This window comes from Ascaphus truei, chromosome 5 (assembly GCF_040206685.1).
Source record: "Ascaphus truei isolate aAscTru1 chromosome 5, aAscTru1.hap1, whole genome shotgun sequence".
In the NCBI taxonomy this organism is placed as follows: domain Eukaryota; kingdom Metazoa; phylum Chordata; class Amphibia; order Anura; family Ascaphidae; genus Ascaphus; species Ascaphus truei.
Genome location: NC_134487.1, coordinates 130,987,485 through 131,008,774, shown reverse-complemented (window position 1 = coordinate 131,008,774; position 21,290 = coordinate 130,987,485). Strand labels below are relative to the sequence as shown.

At 48.4% G+C, this 21,290-nt stretch overlaps 1 protein-coding gene across 12 annotated transcripts in view; it reads left to right on the top strand.

Moving 5' to 3' along the window:
- UIMC1 (ubiquitin interaction motif containing 1) overlaps positions 1-21,290 on the top strand; it is a 94,283-nt gene that overhangs the window by 51,923 nt on the left and 21,070 nt on the right. For all 12 annotated transcript variants that reach the window (XR_012801725.1, XR_012801726.1, XR_012801724.1 and 9 more), the window contains 2 exons: positions 11,568-11,659; positions 13,057-13,106. Coding sequence is in view for 8 of the 12 variants with exons in the window: in XM_075600807.1 (XP_075456922.1) it covers positions 11,568-11,659; positions 13,057-13,106 (142 nt within the window). In the remaining 4 variants the exon portion in view is untranslated. The remainder of the gene's footprint in view (positions 1-11,567; positions 11,660-13,056; positions 13,107-21,290) is intronic.

Genomic DNA, 21,290 nt, shown 5'->3' with positions numbered 1-21,290 from the left:
AAAAGTAGAGTGATTCTGGCAGCAGCGTTTAGGATAGATTGTAGGGGAGACAGGTGAGAGGCAGGAAGGTTACAGTAATCAAGACGGGAGAGAATAAGGGCCTGAGTCAGAGTTTTAGCAGTCGAGCAACAGAGGAAAGGGCGTATCTTTGTTATTTTGCGGAGGAAAAAGCGACAGGTTTTAGATATGTTTTGAATGTTAGGGGCGAATGTGAGAGAGGAGTTTAGTATGACCCCTAGGCAGCGTGCTTGGGCTACTGGGTGAATGATCGTTGTTCCAACAGTAATGTGGAAGGAGGTAGTAGGGCCAGGTTTGGGAGGAAGTATGAGGAGCTCTGTTTTAGCCATGTTGAGTTTAAGGCGGCGGAGGGCCATCCAGGATGATATAGCAGAGAGACATTCAGAAACTTTGGTCTGTACAGCAGGTGTAAGGTCAGGGGTTGAAAGGTAAATTTGTGTGTCGTCAGCATAGAGGTGATATTTAAACCCAAAAGATGTTATTAGGTCACCTAGAGAGAGTGTGTACAGAGAAAAGAGAAGAGGTTCCAGTACAGAGCCCTGGGGTTCTCCCACAGAGAGATCAATAGATGAGGTGTTAGCAGAAGAGACACTGAAAGTACGATGGGAGAGGTAGGATGAGATCCAGGATAGAGCTTTGTTCCGAATACCAAGAGGTCGTCAGTTATTTTAGTGAGGGCTGTTTCCGTGGAGTGAGCAGTGCGGAAGCCAGATAGTAGAGGGTCTAGGATAGAATAGGTGTTGAGAAAATGGAGCAAGCGAGAGAATACAAGACGTTCAAGGAGTTTAGAGGCAAAAGGCAGGAGGGAGAGAGGTCGATAGTTAGAAAGACCGGTAGGGTCAAGCTTGCTGTTTTTGAGTAATGGTATAACTGTTACATGTTTGAAGGAGGATGGAAAGGTTCCAGAGCAGAGGGAGGAGTTCAAAATGTGTGTGAGCGTAGGGATTATAGTAGGAGCAAGAGGTTTTAGGAGATGGGAGGGAATGGGGTCAAGAGGGCAAGTGGTAGAGGGAGAAGAGGCAATCAACAGCGACACATCCTCCTCTGAGACAGTGGAAAAAGAGTCAAGGAAGGCAGGAGGAGAGTTAGGAAGAGGTGTAGGATGGGAGGAAGAAACAGAGGGGATGTTCTGACGTATGGATTCCACCTTTTCCTTAAAATAGTTGGCAAAGTCCTGAGCGGAGATGGAGGAAGGAGAGGCAGCTGAGGGTGGTTTGAGTAGAGTATCAAAGACAGAGAACAGTCGGCGTGGGTTAGACTTGTGCATGTTGATTAGTGTAGAAAAGTAGGCTTGTTTAGCTTGCGAGAGGGCAGAGTTGAAACAGGATAGCATACATTTGTAGTGAAGGAAGTCTGCGAGAGTATGAGATTTCCTTCAGAGGAACGAGTGGAGGAACGCAGCATGCGCGTGTGGGATTTTAACCAGGGTCTAGGGTTAGAAGGGAGAGGGCGGCAGAGAGGAAGCGGGTCATGTAGATCAAGAGAGGAGGACAAGGCAGAGTTGTAGTTCCTGACCAGGTTGTCGGGGTCTGTAGCAGAGCTGAGAGAGGAGAGGGAGGAGCGTAGAGTGGACTCAAAGTCAGGTAAGTGAATAGAGCGCAGGTTTCTGCAGAACGGGGGGGTAGATGGAGGTGGAGAAGGGGAGAAGCGAGATAGAGAGAATGAGATGAGGTGATGGTCAGAGAGAGGAAAGGGGGAAATGGAGAAATCAGAGAGAGAGAAGTTTTTAGTGAAAACCAGGTCTAAGTAGTGGCCGTCCTTGTGGGTGCTGGCTGCAGTCCACTGTTGAAGGCCAAAATAAGAGGTTAGAGAGAGAAAGCGGGAAGCCCAAATTAGAGAGGGTAGGGTTTGTGTGCGAACGTTCCCAGAAAAGCAGAGGCTGCGCTCGTCCGTTGTCTTCTAGGTGTCTCAGTTGGAAAACTTCTCCCGCAGCTCCTATATCCTCCGGCGATCACCCGGGCCAACAGTCCACAAATAACAAAAAAGGTTGGAGCGCAGAGAGAAAAAAGATGGTATTTAGACAAAAAATCACTTTAATGGGTATCAATACATATAAAAACTTACAATCAGTAAAGCTGCATAGCCCGTAGGGTTCCCAAGCCTGTCCTCACTATCCCTGCCTCGATCGGCAGTGCCCTGCTGCGGATCACCACCCTGCTCCGAACCCGGAAGTGGAAGTCCAATGCTGGGCCCTCTCGCGAGATCGCTCTTAGGGAAAATAGTTACTTTGGCGGAAAATAGAACCGGACCCCTATAGGCTACGGGTACCACTCTCCAAGACCGAGTGTGTACCCTAAATTCTATGCAACCCCTCAACGCGTTTCGCGCGATCTTGCGCTTCGTCAGGAGGTAATAAGACATCTCAGGGGGCTGCCTTATATAGGCCACAACCCCCTTAATTGTACTAGATATAATACACATGTGCATACTTGTTGCAATGAATAAATAAATGATCCTGTGACTGGACAAATACTTCAAACATGACACAAACAAATGCAGACCACAAAAATCTTATACATTGATTATAAAACCCTTTACAAACATCCTAAAAAATCTATATACTTTACCTAAAAATTCCCTAAAAAATCTTTAAAATTACTTTGAAAATTCTTTAAAATAGTCCCTAAATTGCACTTGTATGTTTGAATAGATCACCTAATTGTCAACATATTAGAAATAGCTACTCTAATAAAACCTTGTTTTGCTCTAATTACAGACAACATTTCATGTGATTGTATTTATAAATAGTTTATATATTCTACCACTCATTACAAATTAGAAGCTGGTGATCCTAAAACCCCCTTATTGCATATTTACCTTAAAGTTAGAATTCATATAACTATCTAAGGAAAGGATTTAGTTCTATCATTTCATTCAGACCATCAGGTATTTTACTTTTAAGTGTATATATCCAATATTGCTCTCGTTGAAGTAACTTTAGATCTCTATTCCCCTTTCTAATATCTTTTTGGACTATCTCTAAACCTCTAAAACGTAGACCTTCTGTTAACCCATTGTGATGTTGTAGAAAGTGCAGTGCCAAATTATGTACTTTTTTACCTTGTTCCACATGGCGTTTGGCATTTCTGATACCATTGACATGTTCGCCAATTCGCACCTTTAGGGGCCTTATAGTTTTTCCAACGTAACATTTGTTACATGGGCAATTGATGATATAAACTATAAAATTTGTTTGGCATGTAATAAAATCTTTGATTTTGTATTCTAGCCCTGTCTGCTGATCCACGAAAACCTTGTCAGGAGACATGTATTGGCACATTACACATTTGCCACATTTAAAATTACCCAACGGTTTAGTTAAAAAGTGTGTTTGCTTTAAAACCTTAGATCCCTTTAAAAAACTGGGTGCTAAAATGTTTTTCAAATTTTGGGACTTCCTAAAAACTACCTTCGGTTTATCCATTATTTTGTTACCTAAAATGGGATCCATTAATAAAACCTCCCAGTGTTTATTTACCAAATGTCTGATTTTAGATTCCTGTTTGCAAAAGTCTGTTATAAACATGGGTGTAGGATTATTGCTGTCAGATGCCACTTTTATTTTCGGTGTTAGTAATGTATTCCTTGGTCTATTTTGACTTCTTATAAAGGATTTCTGTAATAAATCTTTATCGTAACCTTTATCTATAAATCGTTGTCTTAAAATATTAGATTGATCATTGTAATCCTTTGATTCTGAACAGTTTCTTTTGACCCGCAAAAATTGCCCATAGGGTATATTGTTGAGCCAATTAGCAGAGTGGTTACTAGTAAAATCTAGGTAGGAATTGGCATCCAAAAAGTCTTGGTGACAATACGATTACCCACTGCTTTTAAATTTAGATCCAGGAAGTTAATTTCTACAGAATCAATTCACCACTAAGAGCAATATTCCTATCATTTCTGTTTAGGAATGCAATGAACTTATCTAGTAAATCTTTTGTACCAGACCAGATTATTAGAATATCATCTATATACCTGCCGTTATAAACCAAATATTGACGAAATTCGTTCTTAATCCACACAAAATCCTCTTCCCATTGGCCCATAAACAGCCCCGCATAGTTGGGGGCAAAACGGGTACCCATAGCCGTGCCATTAACTTGAATGAAATACTCGCCCTCAAACAGGAAATAGTTATGTTGTAGAATAAATAGAATGCTATCTACAATAAACTCCTGTTGGGTACTTGATAAAGTATTTTGTTGGTACAGAAAATGGGACACCGCCCTGATCCCCAAACTATGTTCAATGCATTTATATAGGGAACTTACATCAAATGTTGCCCAAATAAAATGATCCTCCCAATGGATCTTGTCCATTGAATTTAGGACTTCCATACTGTCTTTGATATAAGATGGGAGGGCCATAGTGATTGGTGCCAGAAAAGTATCTACATATTTGGACAAATTGGCAGTTAGAGAATTTATACCGGATATAATCGGTCGCCCCGGGGGGTTGACCAATGTTTTGTGAATTTTTGGGATATGGTACAATATAGGTACTCGAGGATAACTATTGTAGACAAATTGAAATTCTTGGGAGCTTAAAATGCCTCTATGTTTTGCATCCCGTAAAAATCTGTCTAGATATATCAAGTATTCATTGGTGGGGTCTGTCCCTATTTTACGATAAGATATTTTATCGTTGAGGAGTCGATAGGCCTCACCTATATAGTCTTCGCGATTTTGTAACACAGTACCGCCCCCTTTGTCTGCTTGGCGTATGATTAATTGCCCATTTTGGTTTAGACTTTTTATAGCTTCTCTCTCATTGCGGGTAAGGTTATCATTGGCCATATAGTATCGATTGTTGTTACATAATGCCCGAATATCTTGTTCCACTAATTTGCCAAAGAGTTCAATGTATGGTCCTTTCGATTCATGGGGATAAAAAAACAGATTTAGGTTTTAGACCTGTGTGTACGATGTTTTTCCCCAGATCACCTTCCTCATACAAATTTAGCAGATTTTGGTAGGTATTGTCAATTTCAAATGAGACATCATTACTAAATGAATGGGGATTGGCTTCATTGGGAGATGTACCACAGACATTATTTTGGTTGTCATTGATTTCAAATAGATCAATCCATTCACTAGGACTATTCCTCTCATTTAGTGTGTTCCTCCTAGGTGACAGAATTGGATCCTGATCGGGAACTAGACCTCCCTCATTTAGCCTGGACTCATCTCTAGAGCCATCAATCCTCCCATCACTATTTGCATGATATTTGGCATAATGCCTTTTAAGAGTCAGTTTTCTAACAAATTTCTGCAAATCTACATATAAATTGAATTCATTGGGCCTGTTGACCGGGGAAAAGGATAACCCTTTCCGGAGGACACTGAATTGGGATACTGTGAGTTTGAACCTTGATAGGTTATAAATCCCATTACATCTCAGCATATCCTCTGTGATGTCGCTATCCGTGAACTGATTTATTCCCTTGACCCTCTTGCCCCCACCGCCCCTGACACCTCTCTTTCCCTTCCTCCTCTCAACCAAGGTAGCAGACCCGGAGACCTGGTGGGCAATATTTGTTTGGGTATCGCCCCCATCTCTAGATGGGATCCTCTCCCTAAAAAAGGAACTGAGGTCGAGGTTGAGGGAAGAGGGGGAAAAGGTGCGGCGGAAGGTCGAGAGAGGGCTCCTGATGTATCTATTGCATCCAGTTCTAGATTGTTCTCCGCTAGTTCCCCCAATGTCTGAAAGGCATTGGAGATAGGAATGGGTTGAATATCCGGTAGCCGATTTACCACTGTATGTGTCCCCCCTCTTTTATCAACAGTCCTCCACTGGTAGGGAGCAGATGGACCCATATATTCCCCTATCTGTGATTTGTCTAACCCCTTCGGGATATATTTATTTTTATTTCTGTATCTATTGTTATTCTTATTTTTATTTCTGTTTTTCTTGTTGTTTGTATTAGGTAAATTGATCTGTGTCTCACAATTAATATTACTCTGCAGAGGCCCTACATTGTCCCCTGGAATCCCTATATCTATAAGATTCAGATTTTGAGATGGGGCTATATTTTGTCCAACTAACTGCTCATGATTGTTACATGTTTTAGCAAAAAATTCCTCATAAGGATCATCTTGAATAGGCGTCAGACACACAAGGAAAATTAGTGTGATGGATCAGATACATGAATCTAAGACAAAAGCAATGTTGTTGAGCCTGGATGCGGAGAAGGCGTTTGATAGGATAAGGTGGGATTTTTTTTTAGACAAGACACTGGAGGCATTTGGATTCTCGGGGTTTTTTGTTTTTTTTACAAGGAGTCCGGGCTCTCTAACAAACGCTGACAACCACTTTGAAGAACCCGGGGTGAGGAGAGGAATCTGTTAACAATTAAGAACGGGACTAGACAGGGGTGCCCCCTCTCTCCTCTTCTTTTTGCCTTGACCATTGAACCCCTTGCGGCATTAATCAGAGCTTCCCCAAACATACAAGGGATGAATATAAAATGAGTGTTACAAACGATCACTTTTTGCAGTTGATATTATCCTTAATATAGCTAACCCATTGATATCTCTCTTGAATTTACAATCCGCTCTCCGGAGGTTTGGGGAATTGTCTGGGTATAAAATTAATGTGGGGAAATCGGAAGCGCTAAATTTAACGTTAATGGAAAGGGAGGTCGATTTTCTTAAACGACATTTTGATTATAGGTGGAAAAAGACCCATCTGAAGTATTTGGGGATATACCTTACTGGGGACTACAACTCATTATATAAATATAACTATCCCAACCTTTTTTCTAAGATTAGAAAAGATTTACAAATTTGGAATTCTCATCCTATTTCCTGGATAAGGCGTATAACCGCGGTTAAGATGAATATTCTCCCCAGATTCCTATATTATTTCCAAACATTACCAATATCTGTCCCACATATAAACATAAAAGAAATCCAAAACCGTATTATGCAGTTTATTTGGAAATATATAAACAGCCGAGAATTGCTAGGTCAATTATGCTTGTCTAAAGAAAGAGGGGGTCTAGCAGTTCCAAATATTTTAAAATATTATATTGCTTCTCATTTGAAACAAATTGTTTGGCATTCCCCAGAAGGATCTATGCTTGGGTGGATCTGGAAAGCTCACTTAAATGCCCGGTTGGCCTGTCTACTCTGCTGTGGTTGAGCTCTAGGACTGGGCCTGGGAGACAGCCTGAGCCGGCGGTTATCGGGTTTACTTGGAAAATCTGGCAGGTCGAAAAAAAGAAATACAAAGTTATGTCACCTCCATCTAAATTTACGCCCCTGTTTGGTAATCCAGGGTTTCTACTGGGGTTTCGGGGTCGGGATTATGAAACCCGGAGACAGAGTGGAATTCTAGAGATGGGAGATCTACTAGAAAAAGTTAAGTTGATGTAGTTTGAGGAACTGATTAGAAAATATGGTTTACATTGGACGGAGGTGTTTAAATATATGCAGCTTCGACATTTTGTGCGCCCGGGCTTTTATGTGGAGGAATTCCCTAAATATACACGATTTGAAGATTAAGGCGAAATAAAAAAATATCAAAAGGGTCTGATTTCATCCCTGTTCTAAGGTTTAATCCCCCAAAAGGACGGAAATAACAAGGGAGGATTGGGAAGATATATGGGATAATGCAGGCAAAACTTCTATATGTAGTTACAAAAGACATTATCTACAGTATTTTGTTACGCTGGTACTACACCCCCAAGAGGTTAAAGCAAATATTCCCAGAGGCAACCGATAGATGTTGGAGTGGATGCGGACAGATAGGGGACTTGCACATATATGGGGGTTTTGCCCAGTCATGCAGACATACTGGAGGAGAGTTTTGAAATTGATAGAAGACATGACTGGAATCAAGGTTCCTCTAGACCTAATTTTAATTATCTTGGCTAAACCTATGGAAGATGTAGATCATTACTCAGCTAAATTAATTATGCATATTTTAACGATGACTAGATGCGCGGTCGCTGCAGCGTGGAGAAAGACACTGCCGCCCTCCAGAAGAGCGGTTATTAGAAGGGTTAACAATGTACAATTAATGGAAAGACTCACCTCATTTTTGAATCACATCATAAGGAAGTTTGCTAGAGTCTGCGACCCCTGGGATGTTGGATAGGGGTGAGGCCCCAATAGGCTGGTGGATCTGGGAGCGATGACTGTAGGGTATGTCCCTGATAAGATGTGATAAAATGTTGTAAAATTAAAAACTTTGTATGTTATGTGATTGTTGTCGTAAGAATTCTGTCACAAAATGGTTGTTCCACCTCCGTCTCCCCGCCTCCCCTCCCGTTTTCTGTATCCCTTCCCATTTATGTTTGAAAATCTTAATAAAAATATGTTAAAAAAAAAAAAATGAGAATGCAGTAACTTTATTTGTATTTAGCACTGCATTTGTACTCTTAGGCCAGGTCCACAGTGCCTTTGCCCGTGCGGAGGCGTGCGCAGCCGTGATGTCACCCGCTTGAAGCGGGTGCGTTTTTTGGCCGTAGTATGCGCAGTCCGTGGGCGTGTGTAGGGGCGTGCCGGTGACGTCACAGAGCTGGTCCGCCCTCATTGACCAGCCTGTCGCGCCAAGAAATCAGTGTGAACTGATTTCTTGCGCAACGCGCGCCCCCTGCCACTTCCGCATGGACGTGAACACTGCCTTAAGGCAGTCTGTTCGCTCAGCGTGTGGACGCGTCCGAATGGTCGCGATCCATGGCCCCCCAGCCTTATGAATTGCTAAAGTTACTAATGTGTGATGATGATAAATATATACAAGTTAAACCGCAATTCCCCATGATCGTCTCTGCTCCCCAGTTGCAGAGAGAGATATTTCCTGATGTTCCTCTTCTTGGGGAGCACAACAGTATCGGAACAACAAAAGGACATTTTCTGCAGGCCTAAATAAACATTAAGGGGTAATGATGCACAACTCTGGTTCATACCACCTTAATTCACTACTACAGGTGCTATGTACACGACTTTTTATATGTAGTATAAACTGATTGGTTTGCAGTTGTGGTGGTTATATTGAACCTATTCTCCACGCTCCCAGTATCCTCTCCAGACACCTATTTAATATTCTCCTAAGGCTGCGTCCATGGATAGTGCTTGTGGGCGGAGGCGCGCTTCCGCTCGGCGCTGAGCCCCCACAGCCGCAATGAGAGCGGCTTTAGTAGGGGCTCGCCTACGCTTCCGCAAGCGCGGGAAGCGTAGGTCTTAGGAAAATTTAAAATCTTCGCGCTTGCCGGAGCGCAGGGCCGGTAACGTGAGCGGTTCGCCCAATTAGGGCGAACCAGCTCCGTGACGTCACTGGCCCGCCTCCGCCCGCCAGCAATAACCATGGCCGAGGCCTAAGGCTGCGCTTATAGTGATCGTCGCGTCAAAACAAATGCATTGTCTCCGTCGTCGGTGCTGATATTTGATTTTTTCGGCGACTGTCTCTCCTTGTGGCCAATCAGGAGCTTCTCCGTCCCTCTGCCTTCCCCCTTTGATGTCGCTGGCCTTGTAGCCAGCGACATTGCCACAATTTTAAATATAACAATCGCAAAGGCGACGGGTGACGTCATCGGTCGCCGTTGCCGGCACTATAAGCGCGGCCTAAAGCTTTGCAGTGCCTTCACTCGCAGACTAAGATGCTGTCCCAATTAACTGGACAAAAAAAACTTGCCTCTGCTTTACATTTAACCTAATCGCTTTGATATCCATCTTGAAGAAGTGTTGATGTAAAAAAGTATACAGTGACTTTAAATACTATTGTATAACTACTCCTCACTGAAATGTTGGTATCGTTGCTGTATTCTGACTTTAATTTGTGTATGAACAAAGAACTGTTTTCTAGGGAAAGTATGAAAAACTTTTGTTGAAAAGATACATCAAGAAAGTTATGAGTAAATATAAATTTATTGGGTACTTACTGCTGCGGCCGAGTTTATTCGAGCATTTGCCCGTTCTCGGCCGCAGCAGTAACCTGGCGCGCGCCGGAGGGTGCCGGGCGCGCGCCGAAGCCTCAGAGGAGAGGCCCGCCGATCGGGGCTTCCCCCTCTCCTTACCGGGTCCGCCGTGTCCCCCGGAACGTCCCGCCGCCGTCCTAACATCCGCGCGACACCAGGGCTCCCTCGGGGAGCCCTGGGCACGCGTACAGGCGGCACAGGCACCTGATGATGCGTGACCGCACGCTGAGGGAGTGCGGCTCGCAAGCCGGGACATATCCCAGCTTGCGGAATGAGCCGTACTCGAATTAAGTGTGCCGCCTGTGTAGCTTCGGATATATTTCAGCATTCTATGGCACTTAGGATACCGCTCATGATATCAACAACCAGGGGACTCCCATCATCGGTTAAGATGAACTGCCTGGTCAATAGTTGCTTTTCTGTGATCCATTTGTACGGCGCTCAGTCCTGAGTATACTATCAGCTTTGCCACAATTGAAAGTCTGGCACATTTCTACGCTGTACAAATGTATTAGAGAACACAGTCAGGAATTCAGCCAGGGAGGCAAGAGGGGAGGCTGCTCCCAGGAGACTCCCACACATCTCTGGAGAGCTTTCTTATAATAAAAGTAACTTTCCACTGTGTATCCTGTTCACAGCAAAATTAACTACATTTAAGCATATCTGTAAGAGACAAAAGTTAACTCGTCAAGCACCTACAGTAGGCCATCAGAAACACAAGAAAACGCCATTCTCACTACACCATGTAACGCCTTATTAACCAGGAGAAGGGAAACTCGACAATTAAGGAGTTAATAGTTTGTTTTGGCTGTGCGTGTTTTGTTTTGGATCTCCTCATCTGCTCCTATCTCTGTTTCTCAGACCCTCCTTTTTGTGTGTGTATTTCTTTATTCGACAAGAATGAGATGGGAGGCCGGGGCAGCCTCTGTGGGCCACCTGGATATTTTATCATAACTCCTAGCTGTCTGCTAAGTGTTTGTTGCTTGGCTGGTTGTAATAAATCTCTCCAGCACACTTGAGTAGATTTGCTAAAAAGCTACCTGAGAAAGCACTGAGCGCTCCCCTCTTGAAATTGAACGCACTTCAGTATATGGCAACACTGATTATCACGCTACACTAACAACCCGCCTAAAATCGGACTTGAGAATAATTTATTTACAATTCAATAAATTCATACTTCATGACTTCATCTCCCTTCTTTGCAAGTCGTTATAGTCTTTGTTCAACCTACAGTATAGGAAAATAATACATAGCTGTCCTCACGTGCGCTTTTGAGACAGCAAATTGCCTCTTGTTTTAGATCACGTCAGGATACTTCATTCTCTCGCTCTCTCTCTCTGCAACCTTTGCTGTTTCTCTTACCTGTTACATGTCGCATTTTATAACCAATATAAAGTAAAGCAGTTTTATTTTGATGGTAACCCAGCTCACTTAACCCAGATATTACTTTGCAATGCACCTTTTGGAATTGTCGGTGTGTGTGAACCTGCAAGAGGGGATATATATAAATCAAATTGGCTTTATTGGCATGATGAAAGAACACTATATATGTCACGGCAGCTAAATGTCATATTCATGGCAGTTGCTGCTGGAAAGTAACACTTTATGGGTTTTTTTGCCCCTTCAGTGCTGTCTCCCCAACTGCAGAGGGAGAACAGAGAAGTCCTGTTGTGGAAACAGAGGATGTCCAGGAAGAAGAGGAGATCACAGTCTGTCCAGGTGTGGAGGTGTTTTCATTTAAACTTCTTGTTATGTTCGCAAAGTTAGTCAGAGAAGTTAGTGATTGTATACAAAGAGGCTTATGCTATGTCTGCACATTAGATAGATGGAGGTTAGGCAAGGCAGTCGGTATGGAAGGCAGATTATGTTGGTGCTTGCATATTTTCTGTCCTATGTCCAAATTGCGCAAGACTCAGAGTATCATGTACAGTATGCAGTAGGTGTTAGGGAGGCTTCCAGTAGGGTTCTGTGGAGTCGTGTGTGTGTGTCAGTCAGATTCTGTCAGATCTGTCACTTTTTGGTCTATTACTCCAGTCTGATAGGATGCTTGTCACACCTCCGTATGATTAACATACAAATGTTAAAGCAGCAAAACACATGAAACCTTATGGTTTCATTAAATCAGTTCTGTAGTATTAGATAATAGTGACTTACATTTTTTTTTTTATTCAATGCTCAATGACATTTTTAATGCGTTTTTAAAAGCATCCTTTGAATTTCTATAGCAGGTTTTAACTCGGCTCACAAGCAGTGCATGATCTTTGCAACACTTTCCTGTTCGGGATAAATTGTTGCAAATGTTCCTAGCAGTTTGAGCTGTAAACTGTAACAATAGACAATGTTACCTTAGTAATTAACGATACATTGTAGCTGCTGAGTTACATTGACTATAAAAATCCCGATTGTGTGCCTAACTTAATGGCTGCTTCAGATTTATAACAGGAACACCAAACGATTGCTTGTAGTGTTGGACCGGGTCCTACGTTTTTTTTTAAACGGGTAACGGGTACCCGGAAGATTTGGCGCCTTGTACCCGGCTACTCTGTTTTTCACTTACCTGTGGGTGGAGGAAACTTACCTGGGGTGGAGGAAGCCCGCGGCGACATCTGAACACTTAAGCAGAGGTGCGCGGGCGGGGGGGGCAGCGTCAGTGTGGAGCCCGCGCGGGAGCTGCAGGACTCCATACTGCACTGTGAGCTGGGACCATGTGACCGGAGCAGGAGAAGAAGCTTTCCTATTGGACAGCCGGCTGTTCAGATGTCGCCGCGGGCTTCCAGCAGGTAAGTAAGAGATACTTTTCAACTACCCTGACATTACCCGGGTACCCGGCGCCGGGTCCACTTTCCAGCTGCCGGGTCCGGGTAATTTCCGGGCAGCTGAAAAGCCAAAGGGTGGTACCCGGTACATCACTAGTTGCTAGCTTGGGTAAGAATGTAGAATGATACATTGTCACATGCTTTACATATACACAAAAAGAAAAAGAAAAAAGTTGGAAAGTTGTATTGCTACTTTAATCATGACAAGGGCATGCCTTGGCCTGCAGTGTGACGGAGGGCCACAGAAAGGTTACTGTTATAAGCAATGTCTCTAAAAAATATCATTGTCGATTCTTGTAGAGACACAACCCAGCCCAGCAGGAGAAGAGGTCCCTGACAGCAAGGAGAAGGTAGGTTTGCAGAGAAACACTCGCCATCCCAGATAAGCAATTCAAAACAGAGCTCTTTGAATGACACACAGTTGCTGTGCAACTGTGGTAGCGGAGGAATAAATAGCCGCTATGTAACCCTTTCAGTGCTTGAAGAGCCAGCTAAGCAATTCAGTGCATTGTGTCCGTTCTATGTTAGAGATAGGCCTCGGGCATGGTCACCCCCCCCCCACACACTGACATGTGGCGGCGATAGCCGCCGCTCCTAACGGCCGCTGCCATGCCGCGCATGCGCAGTTGTGATGGCGCCGCTGACGGACGCCACACATGCGCAGAAGCGGCTGGCAGTGGCGTCGTTCCCCCCACACGCGTTCGCGGGCCCCCTGCGCTTGCAGGAAGCGGTGACATACGGCGCAACCCACGCGGCACAGGGGCTCGGCGCCGGCTCCTGGAAGAAGGGGTGACCCGGGCGGCGCGCATGTACCCCGCGGGGGGGGAGGGTGTGCGCAGAATTTGTGGCGGGGGGGTGCGCAGGATTTGTGAAGGGGGGGTGCGCAGGATTTGTGAAGGGGGGGGGTGCGCAGGATTTGTGAAGGGGGGGTGCAGAAGGGGAGGGGGAGAAGTGGTGCGCAATTTTACACCCCGCCCCTGGCTGCAGCAGGACACACACACACACACTGACTGTGCCCCCCCCCCACACACCCACACCTCCCCACACACTGACTGACCCACCCACACCTACCCACACCTCCCGACCCACCCACACTGACCCACCCACCCACACTGACCCACCCACACCTCCCCACACACTGACTGACCCACCCACACCTCCCCACACACTGACTGACCCACCCACACATCCCCACACTGACTGACCCACCCACCCACCCACACCTCCCCACACACTGACTGACCCACCCACCCACCCACACCTCCCCACACCTCCCCACACACTGACTGACTCACCCACCCACACCTCCCCACACACACTGACTGACCCACCCACACTGACTGACCCACCCACACTGACTGACCCACCCACACTGACTGACCCACCCACACTGACTGACCCACCCACACTGACTGACCCACCCACACTGACTGACCCACCCACACTGACTGACCCACCCACACTGACTGACCCACCCACACTGACTGACCCACCCACACTGACCCACCCACCCACACTGACCCACCCACCCACACTGACCCACCCACCCACACTGACTGACCCACCCACCCACACTGACTGACCCACCCACACTGACTGACCCACCCACCCACACTGACTGACCCACCCACCCACACTGACCGACCCACCCACCCACACTGACCGACCCACCCACCCACACTGACCGACCCACCCACACTGACCGACCGACCCACCCACACTGACCCACCCACCCACACTGACCCACCACCCCACACTGACTGACCCACCCACACATCCCCACACTGACTGACCCACCCACCCACCCACACCTCCCCACACACTGACTGACCCACCCACCCACCCACACCTCCCCACACACTGACTGACCCACCCACCCACACCTCCCCACACACTGACTGACTCACCCACCCACACCTCCCCACACACTGACTGACCCACCCACCCACACCTCCCCACACACTGACTGACCCACCCACACACTGACTAAAACACACTGACTGACCCACCCACCCACACCTCCCCACACTGACTGACCCACCCACCCACACCTCCCCACACACCCACACCTCCCCACACACCCACACCTCCCCACACACTGACTGACCCACCCACCCACACACCCACACCTCCCCACACACCCACACCTCCCCACACACTGACTCACCCACCCACACCTCCCCACACACTGACTGACCCACCCACCCACACACTGACTGAACACACACACTGACTGAACAACCCACACACTGACTGACCCACCCACCCACACACTGACCGACTGACCCACCCACACACTGACCGACTGACCCACCCACCCACTGACTGACCCACCCACCCACACACTGACCGACTGACCCAGCCACCGACTGACCCACCCACCCACACCTCCCCACACACTGACTGACCCACCCACCAACACCTCCCCACACACTGACTGACCCACCCACCCACACCTCCCCACACACTGACTGACCCACCCACCCACACCTCCCCACACACTGACTGACCCACACCTCCCCACCCACCCACACCTCCCCGCACACTGACTGACTGACCCACCCACACCTCCCCACACACTGACTGACCCACCCACCCACACCTTCCCACACACTGACTGACCCACCCACCCACACCTCCCCACACACTGACTGAGCCACCCACACCTCCACACACACCCACACCTCCCTGCACACTGACTGACTGACCCACCCACACCTCCCCGCACACTGACTGACTGACCCACCCACCCACACACTGACTGAACACACACACTGACTGAACAACCCACACACTGACTGACCCACCCACCCACACACTGACCGACTGACCCACCCACACACTGACCGACTGACCCACCCACCCACTGACTGACCCACCCACCCACACACTGACCGACTGACCCAGCCACCGACTGACCCACCCACCCACACCTCCCCACACACTGACTGACCCACCCACCAACACCTCCCCACACACTGACTGACCCACCCACCCACACCTCCCCACACACTGACTGACCCACACCTCCCCACCCACCCACACCTCCCCGCACACTGACTGACTGACCCACCCACACCTCCCCACACACTGACTGACCCACCCACCCACACCTTCCCACACACTGACTGACCCACCCACCCACACCTCCCCACACACTGACTGAGCCACCCACACCTCCACACACACCCACACCTCCCTGCACACTGACTGACTGACCCACCCACACCTCCCCGCACACTGACTGACTGACCCACCCACCCACACCTCCCCGCACACTGACTGACTGACCCACCCACCCACACCTCCCCGCACACTGACTGACTGACCCACCCACCCACCCACACCTCCCCGCACACTGACTGACTGACCCACCCACCCACACCTCCCCGCACACTGACTGACTGACCCACCCACCCACACCTCCCCGCACACTGACTGACTGAAACACCTCCCCACCCACACACCTCCCCGCACACTGACTGACTGACCCACACACTCTGACCCACCCACACCCCCCCACACACTCTGACCCACCCACACCCCCCCACACACTCTGACCCACCCACACCCCCCCACACACTCTGACCCACCCACACCTCCCCCACACACTGACTGACACACACACTGACTTACACATACACACTGACTGACACAGATACACATACACACTGACTGACTGACACACACACACACACACACTGACTGACATACACACACACACACTGACTGACACACATACATACACACTGACACACATACACACAAGGAATTCACACTTAGTGCAAATAGCTAATACAGGGGATGTGTGCCGAGCACGCGCATTCTAAGTCAAATTTATTTGCGTTTTGTCACTGAAATTGTATTTTGATTTTTAATTAAAACATCACCAACACAAATACAATTTCTGTGACAAAAGTCAAAGAAGTTTCACTTACTATGCGCGTGCTCAGCACACACAGCTTTTTTTTTAATCCTTTGGGATAAATTGCTCAAAATATTAACTTTATACACACAAAAAGCTGTGTGTGCTGAGCACGCGCATAGTAAGTGAAACTTCTTTGACTTTTGTCACAGAAATTGTATTTGTGTTGGTGATGTTTTAATTAAAAATCAAAATACAATTTCAGTGACAAAACGCAAATAAATTTGACTTAGAATGCGCGTGCTCGGCACACATCCCATGTATTAGCTATTTGCACTAAGTGTGAATTCCTTGTGTGTATGTGTGTCAGTGTGTGTGTATGTGTGTCAGTCAGTGTGTGTGTATGTGTATCTGTGTCAGTCAGTGTGTATGTGTATCTGTGTCAGTCAGTGTGTATGTGTAAGTCAGTGTGTATGTGTAAGTCAGTGTGTATGTGTAAGTCAGTGTGTATGTGTAAGTCAGTGTGTATGTGTAAGTCAGTGTGTATGTGTAAGTCAGTGTGTATGTGTAAGTCAGTGTGTATGTGTAAGTCAGTGTGTATGTGTAAGTCAGTGTGTATGTGTAAGTCAGTGTGTATGTGTAAGTCAGTGTGTATGTGTAAGTCAGTGTGTATGTGTAAGTCAGTGTGTATGTGTAAGTCAGTGTGTATGTGTAAGTCAGTGTGTATGTGTAAGTCAGTGTGTGTGTCAGTCAGTCAGTGTGTGTGTGTCAGTCTGTCTGTGTGTGTGTGTCAGTCTGTCTGTGTGTGTGTGTGTATGTGTGTCAGTCAGTGTGTATGTGTAAGTCAGTGTGTGTGTCAGTCAGTGTGTGGGGGAGGTGTGGGTGGGTCAGAGTATGTGGGGGGGTGTGGGTGGGTCAGAGTGTGTGGGGGGGTGTGGGTGGGTCAGAGTGTGTGGGGGGGTGTGGGTGGGTCAGTCAGTCAGTGTGCGGGGAGGTGTGGGTGGGTGGGTCAGTCAGTGTGTGGGTCAGTCGGTCAGTGTGTGGGTGGGTGGGTCAGTCGGTCAGTGTGTGGGTGGGTGGGTCAGTCGGTCAGTGTGTGGGTGGGTAGGTCAGTCGGTCAGTGGGTGGGTGGGTCAGTGTGTGGGTGGGTGGGTCAGTCAGTGTGTGGGTTGTTCAGTCAGTGTGTGGGTGGGTGGGTCAGTCAGTGTGTGGGTTGTTCAGTCAGTGTGTGGGTGGGTGGGTCAGTCAGTGTGTTTCAGTCAGTGTGTGGGTGGGTGGGTCAGTCAGTTTGTGGGTGGGTGGGTCAGTCAGTGTGTGGGTGGGTCAGTCAGTGTGTGGGGAGGTGTGGTGGGTGGGTGGGTCAGTCAGTGTGTGGGGAGGTGTGGGTGGGTCAGTCAGTGTGTGGGGAGGTGTGGGTGGGTGGGTGGGTGAGTCAGTGTGTGGGGAGGTGTGGGTGGGTGAGTCAGTGTGTGGGTGTGGGGAGGTGTGGGTGGGCGGGTCAGTCAGTGTGTGGGGAGGTGTGGGTGGGTCAGTCAGTGTGTGGGTGGGTGGGTCAGTCAGTGTGTGAGGAGGTGTGTGTTCAGTCAGTGTGGGGAGGTGTGGGTGGGTGGGTCAGTCAGTGTGTGGGTGGGTGGGTCAGTCAGTGTGTGAGGAGGTGTGTGTTCAGTCAGTGTGGGGAGGTGTGGGTGGGTGGGTCAGTCAGTGTGTGGGTGGGTGGGTCAGTCAGTGTGTGGGTCAGTGTGGGTGGGTGGGTCAGTGTGGGTGGGTCAGTCAGTGTGGGTGGGTGGGTCAGTGTGGGTGGGTGGGTCAGGGTGGGTGGGTGGTTCAGTGTTTCAGTGTGGGTGGGTGGGTGGGTCAGTGTGTGTGTGGGTGGGTGGGTCAGTGTGTGTGTGGGTGGGTGGGTCAGTGTGTGTTGGTGGGTCGGTCAGTGTGTGTGGGTCAGTGTGTTCAGTGTCGGTGGGTGGGTGGGTCAGTGTGGGTGGGTGGGTCAGTGTGGGTGGGTGGGTCGGGAGGTGTGGGTAGGTGTGGGTGGGTCAGTCAGTGTGTGGGGAGGTGTGGGTGTGTGTGTGTGGGGGGGGGGCACAGTCAGTGTGTGTGTGTCCTGCTGCAGCCAGGGGCGGGGTGTAAAATTGCGCACCACTTCTCCCCCTCCCCTTCTGCGCCCCCCCCCTTCACAAATCCTGCGCACCCCCCCTTCATAAATCCTGCGCACCCCCCCCTTCACAAATCCTGCGCTCCCCCCGCCACAAATCCTGCGCACCCCCCCCCGCCACAAATTCTGCGCACACCCTCCCCCCCCCCCCGCGGGGTACATGCGCGCCGCCCGGGTCACCCCTTCTTCCAGGAGCCGGCGCCGAGCCCCTGTGCCGCGCGTGGGTTGCGCCGTATGTCACCGCTTCCTGCGAGCGAACGCGTGTGGGGGGAACGACGCCGCTGCCAGCCGCTTCCGCGCATGTGTGGCGTCCGTCAGCGGCGCCATCACAACTGCGCATGCGCGGCATGGCAGCGGCCGTTAGGAGCGGCAGCTATCGCCGCCACATGTCACAGTGTGTGGGGGGGGGTGGGGCTCGGGGGGGGGGGGGCTCGGGGGGGGGGCTTCGGCGGCGATTAGGAGCGGCGCCGGCGGCTATCGCCGCCGCAACATGTGACAGGGGCGGTGTGAGCGGAGTGGCGTCCATTACGTGACGTCACTTCCGTTTCACATTTCGCCCCACATCATCCAGTTTTATCCCATCAGAGGTGCCACTAAAGAAGTTTCACTTCAATCCTTTAATCCTTTGGGATAAATTGCTCAAAATATTAACTTTATTAAATAGAAATGGGTGAATCTTTTGCCGACATTCGCAGTGAATGTGGGAGTTACCTCCAGCCGCAAATATCCGCGGTTCAGTGTAAGAAAATGCACATTTGCCTACCTTTATTCAAATGCATACAGGACTGCCGGCAACCACTATTTGCACATTCAATTGTGAATATCTGTAGTTAGAGAGACCTATTTTAGTATAGTGTATATATCGCTCTCACACACGCTGTCTCGCTGCAAATTAAAAAGTGTGTGAGTGTGTGAGTGTGTGAGTGTGTGAGTGTGTGAGTGTGTGAGTGTGTGAGTGTGTGAGTGTGTGAGTGTGTGAGTGTGTGAGTGTGTGAGTGTGTGAGTGTGTGTGTGTGTGTGTGTGGGTGTGTGGGTGTGTGTGTGAGAGTGTGTGTGAGAGTGTGTGTGAGAGTGTGTGTGAGAGTGTGTGTGAGAGTGTGTGTGAGAGTGTGTGTGAGAGTGTGTGTGAGAGTGTGTGTGAGAGTGTGTGTGAGAGTGTGTGTGAGAGTGTGTGTGAGAGTGTGTGTGAGAGTGTGTGTGAGAGTGTGTGTGAGAGTGTGTGTGAGAGTGTGTGTGAGAGTGTGTGTGTGTGTGTGTGTGTGTGTGTGTGTGTTTTAAGTTATGGTGGGTGAAAAAGGCAACAAGAAACCTCCACCGTATTGCTAAAGCAAATAAAAAGATCACTTGTGAGCACATTCACATGTCTTAGGCAGGTCTGCAACCCCGCCTTTCACCATTATCACCCAGCATACAGTGTTTCCACTGCAGCAAGGGATTCTGGGAAATTACATGCAAATGAGCATACCGTGTCCCCTTTTACCTAAAAAACCATTGTTACATGGAGCCCATATATAACCATGTAACAATGGTTTTTCAGGCAAAAGGTGGCACTGTGTGCTCATTTGAATGTTATTTCCCAGAATCCCTTGCTGCAGTGGAAGCACTGTATGCTAGGTGATAATGGCGAAAAACAGGGTTGCAGACCTGTCTAAGGCTTCGTCCATGGTTGCTGCTTGCTGGCGGAGGCGCGCTCCCACTCAGCACTGAGTCCCTACAGCCGCAATTAGAGTGGCTTTAGTAGGGGCTCGCCTACGCTTACGCAAGCGCGCGGAAGTGTAGGTCTTAGGGAAATTTTACATTTCCCCGCTTGTTGGAGCGCAGGGCCGGTCACGTGAGCGGTTCGCCCAATGAGGGCGAACCAGCTCCGTGACGTCACTGGCCCACCCCCTGACGGCGCGCTGGGAAAGCACCCGCAAGGCCAAGGAAAGCACCCGCTTTCCCTGAGCCTCAGCACACCAGCGGGGAGCTTGGCCGAGGCCTAAGACATGTGAATGTGCTCACAAGTAATGTGTGTGTGTGTGTGTGTGTATCAGTACCGTGTGAGCCGAGCTTTAATAATCAAAAATGAATAGACTATACCGTTCTGTAGCTAACTAAATGCTTTTATTTGTGCGAGCTTTCGCGATATATATATATCGCTAATTTCAGCTCCTTGGATCCTCTTATTTCCTGAGTTCATAACGCCTAAGTAGGTTCCGCTAGCTGATCCAGGGATCTTGGGTTCTAAGCTCCCGTGTCACATGGTCCAATAGAAAGCCACGCCGATGATGCCATGGCTTCCTATTGGCCCACAGGCCAGGGAATATCTGAACAGCTGCCATTATGAGATCCCTGCTTGCCGAGGAGAACAACTCTCGGCACCTATTTCGCAAGTAAGTATCTCCGGACTCAGGGGGCCCCTAAAGCTGAAATGAATGGGGTTTAGCTCCAGAGACCCCCTGCTTCAATCCTATATAAAAAATTAAAAAACACCAAAAACTTTGTTCAAAAATCCTCCCCCTGGGACTACCTCTTTAA